The sequence below is a fragment of the Ylistrum balloti genome, unplaced genomic scaffold, assembly GCF_031769215.1.
Source record: "Ylistrum balloti isolate Yb309-2 unplaced genomic scaffold, AGI_CSIRO_Ybal_v1 Utg370048, whole genome shotgun sequence".
Taxonomy (NCBI): domain Eukaryota; kingdom Metazoa; phylum Mollusca; class Bivalvia; order Pectinida; family Pectinidae; genus Ylistrum; species Ylistrum balloti.
Genome location: NW_026782102.1, coordinates 652,973 through 663,117, shown reverse-complemented (window position 1 = coordinate 663,117; position 10,145 = coordinate 652,973). Strand labels below are relative to the sequence as shown.

Below are 10,145 nucleotides of genomic sequence, written 5' to 3'. Positions count from 1 at the left end.
TAAATGTCTTGTAGAATTTTAAGCAATGTGTCAAATAGTCACAATTGAGAGAAAACATGAAATGCGTCCACGTGGTCGACAAAAAAAAATAAATAAAAAAAACACACACACACATGGAAATCTAATGTGTCAAGAAGTGATCTCTAACACTGTTGAACAGTTTCATTAGGGAAGTGACAAAATACTTTCCAGATATATCCGGCCAACCTTTTGACACTTTTATTAGGTGCATTAAACGTTATGTAAGACAGAATGACGAGGTTACTTCACTATGCCAACGTTTTCTCTACTTCGCTCTGCTGAGGTTTGAATTTCACGAGATGGTAATGCATGTAAAAAAAATTAAAAGACTTTTCTGTTGCACTAGTGTAACGAGATGGTGATAAGTACAAATATATATTGTTTAAAGAAGTCGACTTGGCGTCCGCCCGTATGTATTCATGTACAATCCAATGAAAGTCTAATCGGCCACGACTTTTTGTTTTGAAACCCTGTCATAGATGTTCCTAGATATCGTTTTCAGGTATTTATACAGATAATGAAAGTGTTTAACCATCAAAAACACATTTGACGACGGAAAACTCAACGAAGTGAAATTTCTTTTTACGAGAAGGATGTATACACGTAAATCAATAAATATAAGTTAAGCTCCATAAGAAAATCAGGATACGCATTCCACAAGGCAGAAATAGTCGTAAAATGAATTACTACCAAATTGTACAATACCAAAAACTTGGCATTGAAACGTATTCGGTGCACTCGAAATGTATTTTGGCAAAGGAGAGTTCTAAACGTATGATAAAACGTCGTCATATGATTGATGCACAAATGTAGAACGCAATCAGCGTCACTAGCATATCTTCAGGTTAATACATATATGTCATCTCGAGCAAGTTATCTCAGCCAGACATTATAGTCTTAATCTGCTTTCGCATTATCAGATAAAGAGAGTTGTAGACAGTCTTTATTTACGAGTTACAGTTCCCGGATCCACTGACTGCCAGAACAAGATTGTGTTTCTGACATTAACACACAGGACCATTTGATGTTTGCATGTTTCATATTTCTGCTGTTTTTTTTCTCAAGACTTAAAACAACGATTTGCACGAATTAACGTTGATGTCGTAGAATATTTAGATTCCATTAAAAGAATTTTCATCCTGCTTTGATAAGATTTATTCGATATTTTAATTCTAATCATGCTCAAGCAAATTAGTGTTAAAATTATTTAACATCAGGTTAGATTTGGCCGGCAAATATTTTCTGTTTTATTTTGTTTTTTTTTTCTGTTTTTTGTTTGATTTTTTTGTTTTTTACATTAAAAAGATTTTAAGATGTTAATGACATAAGCAATACCATTGCTGATAGAATTTCATCGGCACAACACTGAAATAATTGTAAAAAGTGATACAAAATCACTCTTTGTGAGACTTTGGTAATGTCGCAAGCACATACATGGTAAAGTGGAATACGTGTACCTATGATGTCTTTCTTAACTATTGCTTGGAATTGTCCATTTCTGAATAGAAAAAGTAACTGCATCTTCAGCATAAGCATTAAGATTTCACCAAATAAATTAATTTCTGGTATCAAGCAAGAATATCAATTATTTATAATTTCTATCATTTTGTTTCATTTTTCAATTAAATGAGAATCAAGATTTATTCGCATTACCTCACCAGAGGTTTGCTAATTTGAAAAAAAAAGTTCTTGATACGTGTCATTAATATCATATGAATAGAGATATATGTAAACAGAGCGAGCATATAAATATTTACAATAAAACACAGCATTAGAAATATGTAAAATATAGACTTCAAGAAATGTGAGTATGATCTCTCGGCAAACCCTGTAAATGAGTAAAAACCAAATGCAATATATGAATTAAAAAAGGATTACTCAAATCATTTAAGCATGAAATTCTGTATTAAGTGAACAATCCCATGGTATTTTCTTCAAATAACTGGAATCTTAGCTTGAATTTCATCAATAATTATGATAACAAACTGCCACTTTTTTTAAGATTCTCATGACTTGAAATATACACAATCGCGCTACTTATTATCTTTACCATTATGCCATGGCTGTCACAAATACACAGGAGGAAAAGTTATAAGCATAATTTAGCTTGGTGCGTCTCGGCTTGTACAGACCTTTGGATTGTAGTGTTAAGACAGTTAACCAATTTACCGGTTGTTAAATCGTGGTAATCAAACAGAGTAAACTTCCGATCGGCCCTGAAGCGTCCGACCCCGTAAAGACCGCTTTGATTGACCGTCGTACATGTATATAATTCATAAATAAATGAAATCAATTCGTAACAGCAGTATAGACAGCAAGTACATTGTTTGGGAAGCATGTTTCTGCACAAGTGGTCTGCATCAAGTTAAAAAAACCTACCGAATACCAAACGCGGCGCCCCTTCACTGAACCGATTTTGTTGCAGCTTAATTGGATCCGTGTTGGCTGTAGTGTAACCTTACGATATTTGAAAATCGTTCTGTTTTCAAAAAGTCCCGATTTTGTGTGCATTAAAAGTGACGGAAAGGACACAGTAAGCAGTCGACTAGGGGGCAGTTTTGCGAACTGTTACGTCACAGAGCGGAACCGCTTTGGCGGCAAACATTTAATGGTTTTGAACGATATTAGAAAGAGGAATCGTACCCAATTTCTGCTGTGAATTGAAACTTTTCGGCAGCAGAATAAGATGCAGTTGTTGGATTGGCCGTCAAAATCATTTATTCGTCAACAAAGGAAAGTTTCGGACGTCTTTCGGCAACATACACGAGAACGTTTAATTTAGTCGTCAATCTTGTAGTAACTGGCCTGTGTCTGAAACAATGAATAGGTCAACAGATTCCACTGGTTTACGAGTTCCATGCGACGACGCTGAAATTCTGTCTAAATGCACCTCGAAAACCGTTACTGTCTTGTTATAGTGTTACGTTTGAAAATGAAACCGAGGTGTTTTGTAATTAAGCATGGCAGCATCTTTATTCGAATGGATAAATTAATTCATTTTTACATGATTATAAAGGGAAAACTTGATACGTTATATAACATTACATCTCACATATGTACGGTTTATACTTCCTCGAACACAGATCGATCGCAAATTCATTTTTTGAATGGTACTGTTTTGGAGCGTCAATCCTAATAGTTAATATTTGTTAATCCTTGGTATACCTACTGAGATCTGAGTTGAATTTATTTATTTTTTAATTTGTTTCCCTTTATCTACTTTTCTGCATATAGCGAGCCGAAATAGATACAGCCATCACACTGAAATTTGATATGCACATGTGCGGATCCAATACCATTAAATGTGTGTAGGCTTTGTTCTAGCTAAATAATGTATGCCTTGGACCAGAGATATTGTGACATATGCATTAGTACCGAGTTAGTTAGATTAGTGTAAGCTATGATGAGTACAAATACCAGATACTCTGTGATGTGGCACTGTTATGTTAATCTAAATTCTCTACATATACCGGGCCTTTGTGTGACGGTAATGAGTTGGAATACCGGGGTCGTAAACAGTCCACGTCGAATCTTGCTACTAGAGAAAAATGTCCATAGTCTTCTTCGGTTTCCTGTTCCCAAATCTACAAAAGTCTCGGGCACCTGTTTTGGCAACAAGATATGGCTTTATAATACCACAATATCGCCAAGCATCATTTTACATGGCCTTAAAGTCGTTTATGAGTAGTTCCAACTTCCGGTCCTCTCGACCTGAATAACTTCTTTGTTATCACAGACGGAGATAGTTTTTGACGGGTGAAGGGTGTGAATTTTTTTTACCTAACACTATGTGTTAGGTCTATGTAACCCGGGTCATTCTGTCGTAAGAAACAGCCTGCTTAAAAAATAGTTTATCATTTGAGTTAAGAGCGTGAATCGACGAGAATAACTTCCCTGTGGGGAGTCTAAAAACTTCGGCCCGATCTCGACAAGAAGACTGTACTATATACCAGCGTGAGTTGTATATTCTGAACATATCACGAATTTACGGGGAAAGAAAACCTGTTCTTCATAAACTAGTGTTGATTGATCAAAGATACAACACTAACAAGTGCCCGTCTAAGGTATCCAGACTAACATTTCTTCCGCCGGTGACGCTAGTGTCAGAGATGTATTTCAGGGTCCATGGTTTTATTGGGCTACCTCCCTCCTACCTCCCATGGCCACATTCAGTAAATACCCTAGCTAATTAACTTGAAACAATATACCTTTGTTATGGTTCAGACACGTGAGAACGAAGCAAACAGAGGGTTGGTCACGTTAAGTCCAATAATACGTGTAAGTATTTGTCATTTTGTTTAATATATGATCTCCGTATGAATCTTACCCATGGATCTCAGATATACAAGGTACGAGTAAATAATGAATTACATAGGTATTATCAATTTGCACGAGCAAAAGTGTGATATTCTTTATACTCACGTGCAATTACTTACCAACCATAAATAACTTTCGGATATTTTAAAACCATTATCGCGAAGAAAATAATCTCATGTGCCGTTAAATATAGAAAACCGTCACCGGAAGGAAGACCTGCTTCAAGCGACGAAGTTATATCATAAACATGGCGATGAGCACATTACATCTAAACTGTATTACATATACTTAGGTGGATGTTTGATAGACGAAAATCTGTCGTGTCGCGATGATATTAACTCGCCAATTAATGGGCATCAAAATACACATACACCACTTAAAAGCTAACCTTGAATGTATTGAAAAGAGCACCCAAGTACAGTGCTAGTATTACCAACGGATTTGTTTAATCTCGCGCAGTCGCAGAGTGCGCAATTACTAATTTTGACTTCGCAACATCCCGCCGTTCGGTGCATCCTGAATAAGAAATTATGTCCTCTATCAAAGATGTTGAAATCGTACCAATTCGCCAGAAATTGAAAGAAATTCTTATAAGTTAGTGCATTAATACAACAAAGACTTAGTCTGCATACACATATTTTCGTTCTTAAGAATGTATATATAGTGCATCATCAATAATAAAAAAGAAGACTTCAGCAGTTCACTATAACATCATAGACAAAGGAATATAAACGTACTGAAGGTGTATAAAGAAGCTAGCGAATAACAATATAGCGAATTTTCTCATTATTATTTATTGCACAAGAAAAAACTCTAACCGTCAGATGAATTATATATGTTCAAGACATTGCTTACCTTTCATGTAGATTTGTACAAAGACTAGAGATAATAATATGTAGATATTGATTCAGAAGTTTAAGGGGAAGGGCCTATCCTAACCTGTCTATATTCAATATCACCCCAGAGTGCCGTATATATATATAGCTAACAACGCTCTTAACGCAGCTGTATGATACAGTGGCTGGCGAGAGATAATGACGCGGATTCTGTGCCCGCTATTATACAGTGATACTCGGGACAATCTCATGAGTTTTACGTAACATGGAATCCTTACAGGATGGGATTATACGATTTTGTATAGGAGACGTCTAAGTTATTACAGAAAAGAAAATGTTTGGCCGGTTCACGTTTGAAGTTACCAAGACGATTCCTAAACCACGGAGGGGTATATTTAGACTTATCAACTGCACAAGGTATAGCCAAGCGATTCTGAAGCATGAGCAATGTTTATGTAGCTTTATCAAAATCAGTGGAAATATTTTACAAATGCCAGAGAAATGTTTACAGAAACAATCTTCGACTAAAAATACGAAATGGATTTCAGTCAAAAATATCTCCGTTTTATGATGATGGTGTTTGTGCTAGAAGCAACATCTTTTTGAATATTTCCTAATTTCAACTGAATACTCATTGTGATGAATTGTTATTGAAAGTGTTTCGTTGTGGAAAAAATTAGTTTCCTTATTGTTTATACAAAGGCACTATGATGTGATGTTATTTTTTGTTTCCACGTGTCTACAGAACAGCGTCATGGTTCGCTGAATACACAATCAGAGGGCACATGCGAATTCACGTGAATGAACGGACATCGTTTAGTCTTAAGCTCTTTCTTTTACTGAGGAGAAAACATCGCCAATGTGTTAACAATTGTTAGAACTCGGTGGAAACAAATGTCAGGAATATCATTATTTCTGCGTGCTCGTAAATAAACATGTCAGATCAAAAGGCTGGAGATCGTCTTTCACTTCAAGGGTGTTTTACTTCATGATTTCGTGTTGGGATCACTAAGTGTGCATAAAGAGCGAAAACATTTATCATAACCGAAAGCGTTTGAACGCCGCAGATATCGGACACTTGTGAATCGTTCACAGAGGAGTTTCCAACGGTTATAACAAAAGTGATATTTCGTTTTCATATATTCAACAGCATTTGACTTAAATGAATCATGCATTGCCTTCAGTATAACTACTAGAGTACGAATATAATGTAAACCAGTCTGAATTCATGCAGTATATGTTATGATATATATAAATCTTTACGAGTATATTCATTTGGAGAGAGCATTGGATGGTTAACCAGCATGGAAATGAACAGTAGTATTGAAACTCGTCTTCTCGAGTGGAATTCGGGGATTTCTATAGCCCTACTACCCAATGACGTCATCCTGGCTTTATATCTGACTATAGGAGTATTAGGAAATCTTATCGTTTTGTATGTGTACATCTTCAAAATGAAAAACAAAAAAGATGTGCGTTACTTCATTCCAGTTTTAGCTGTGACAGACGCCATCGCCTGCCTCGCTGGATGTGGTGTTAGTTTACTAACCAATATATATCCGGTTATGTTTCCTGTTCCGGGTTTATGTGAATGTCTGTGGTTTTTTGCAATTGTTGTGCTGATATGGTCTGGTCTGCTGAACCTAGTCATAGCATATCAACGTTATATGAAAATATGCCGCCTTGGAAAGAATATGACATTAGGATTTCGACGGAAGGCGTTATTCATCACCGGTTCTGTGGCAACAGTGTTATCACTACCGTCTTGGGCTTTCTTTGCAAGAGTACCTGTCTACAATTACCGTACGAATGTGACCGGAAATCGCTGTGGTAGTCGGTACGAAACTGACCATACTTTTAAGGCATTGATTTATATATATCAAGGAATCAACGGTATGCTGAGTCTAGTAATAGTGACTGGGATAATAGTATTTTATAGCTCAGTCGGAACAACGCTTTACAGACAGGAGAACCGCTTAAAACGTCACGTAAGTTCAAAAGTACCCCCAAGTCCAAGCCATAAATCGGCCGATATAGCACCTTGGCGGGAATCGCTAGACGTCACAAGCAATGGTGAATCTAAAGGTATGGGTAGAAATGATTTAATTGTTATCGGTGGTTCTACACTGGATGTGCCAAAAACGGAAACATGTAGACTAACTGACGATATAACAAAGCATGATAGTTTATCTTCTAATCTAGAACGGGAGCCATCATCGAAAAGTCAAGCAGCACGGTACCGTGTAACGTACATGTTCATGACTCTAGCGCTCGGCTATATACTATGCCTTGTACCGACGTTTGCCGTAAATCTTTCCAAAAATATAGAATCCAATAATTTCTGGGTAAATTTCAACAACGACGAAGCATATTCCTTAACAATTATGTTCTGTTTAAGACTGCACTTGTTAAATAACGTTATGAATCCCTTTATATACTTCACGTTCGATAAACATTTTAGGAGGGCAGTCATAAAATTGTCTTGTTGTTCTAACTGTTTCGGCTGTAAAAGCTGACATGTGTACACCGCTCAATATATAACTAGAAGTATTGTTTATTTACCTCGTGTATTATCATAATGTCAATAAATCACGTACTAATTATAGAAATATTGTCTGTATTATTAATTTTTTTTCACCTGTGGTGTCTTGGACAAATTTACAAATTGATGTCTGAACACTGAAATGGAGCAAAGCCCAACGAGAAAATATCAACATAATTACCATCCACATTCAAATTAAATACAACTAGGGCAAAATATGAACGAATTCAAATAACTTATTTTTTGTCAACCATGTGAATATATATATATTATTTTCTGTCTTAGTCATTGTTAAAAAATCAACTCAAATTATGGCGGATATTATGAGTGTTTCATCACATCTATTCGAATAAGGATTAGGAGAAAAACCAAGAAAACACCAACATATCAACATAATGGTAGACCAAATTCAGATACAATAAAACTAAATCTCTTAATGGCTGTACAATGCGAATAAGACCATGCGTTTCGAAAGAGTAAGCTCTTGTGCTACAAGGTACATAATGTAATCCGCATTCTGTCTCGACACCATCTAACGTAGGGGCATACAGTAGTTGTTGGATCTCACAAAACAACAAAATTACCGATCGGACATGCCTACCTAATCAGTCGGACATTTTCAGCTTGTCTATAGGACATACACCAGTCATCATTAGGACATACATAACTCGTCATTAGGACATAACTAACTCGTCAGTGGAATATACCTAACTCATCTGTAAGAAATTCCTAAAATGTCAGTGGGTCATAACTGATACATGAAGATAGTGATAGTGAAAGGGCATTTAACAGTAAACAGTAAGAAACAGTGTACTCTACCAGTACAATATCCGAGAACACAACAGTAAGGAAAAGTTCGTGTAACCTTTGAGAAGTCGGTACTTTAACATATGTCATGTCGATGTGTAACCCAGAACTGTTGCTGATATAACACACACTTAGATATGTAACCTAGGACTTGTCGGTGCAGTAATACATGTATATATGTAACCTGGGAGTTGTCGGTACTGTAATACATGTATATATGTAACCTGGAAGTTGTCGGTGCAGTAATACATGTAAATATGTAACCTAGGAGTTGTCGGTACTGTAATACATGTAGATATGTAACACTGGAGTTGTCGGTACTGTAATACATGTAGACATGTAACCTGGGAGTTGTCGGTACTGTAATACATGTAGATATGTAACCTAGGAGTTGTCGGTACTGTAGTACATGTAGATATGTAACCTGGGAGTAATCGGTACTGTAATACATGTAGATATGTAACCTGGGAGTAATCGGTACTGTAGTACATGTAGATATGTAACCTGGGAGTAATCGGTACTGTAGTACATGTAGATATGTAACCTGGGAGTAATCGGTACTGTAATACATGTAGATATGTAACCTGGGGGTTGTCGGTACTGTAATACATGTAGATATGTAACCTGGGAGATGTCGGTACTGCAATACATGTATATATTTAACCTGTGAGTTGTCGATACTATAATACATTTATATATGTAACCTGGGAGATGTCGGTACTGTAATACATGTAGATATGTAACCTGGGAGTTGTCGGTACTGTAATACATGTAGATACATGTAATACGGGAGTTCTGCAATAAAATCCTACAACTGAACGAATTTCAGACTGTTATGATAACCTTAATGGCGTCTGTAAATAGCAACGTTTATTGATGATGTATTTCGTAAATACCCACCTAAATTAAAAATGAGAACATGACAGACACTTCTATATCAGCGGCTTACCCCGACACCAACCGGGACAGCCTTTTTCCAAGCTCTTTGATAAGCATGACGATTTCGGCAATTAACCTATTGTTTATTTGTGACCAGCGACATTTCAAAATTCTCAACCTATCCTTATAAAAACTGAATTCCCGCATCCCAAATCCTACGCTTGTTACATTTCTTAGATTCAATATTTAAGGGAGTATTCCCAATATTACGATTTTCGTGCAAGATGTCAGCAGTTGACAGATGAACTCACGACAAGATGCAGATGGATGAAGATTATGGAGAAATTTTACAATTCACAATCATCTCATCATGTGCGATATGAAGATGCCAGTTACTATGTCACATGGTTCCGTAGTTGTTACCTTTGTTCTTATTTCGGAACGTTACATTACATTGTACTTCCTTGTATTGACCAAGATAATATTTATATTTTATAATGAAGATTCTGTTGATGTGTCGGTATTTTCATTGTTCTTATTCACCTTTCCCGATCTGTATAGCTTATCAGGATACATTTGTAGATTGTTCAGGTCACTATCGAGAAAAAAAATTAGACGTTATATACTGTCACTTCGCCGGTATAAAGATGATCGAATTACATACTGTATTTCCCAATAAGACTGCAGTAGCAAATCTACATGTTTTAAGTTCAGGTAACAACAGCTAGTGACGTCATGATCAT

At 36.3% G+C, this 10,145-nt stretch overlaps 1 protein-coding gene across 1 annotated transcript; it reads left to right on the top strand.

The window, feature by feature from the left end:
- The first annotated feature begins 6,442 nt into the window (after positions 1-6,442).
- On the top strand, positions 6,443-7,783 carry LOC132549208 (uncharacterized). The gene has a single exon (XM_060213125.1). It carries the CDS (start codon positions 6,479-6,481, stop codon positions 7,688-7,690), a length of 1,212 nt encoding a protein of 403 aa, XP_060069108.1. The 5' UTR covers positions 6,443-6,478; the 3' UTR covers positions 7,691-7,783.
- Positions 7,784-10,145: the final 2,362 nt, after the last annotated feature.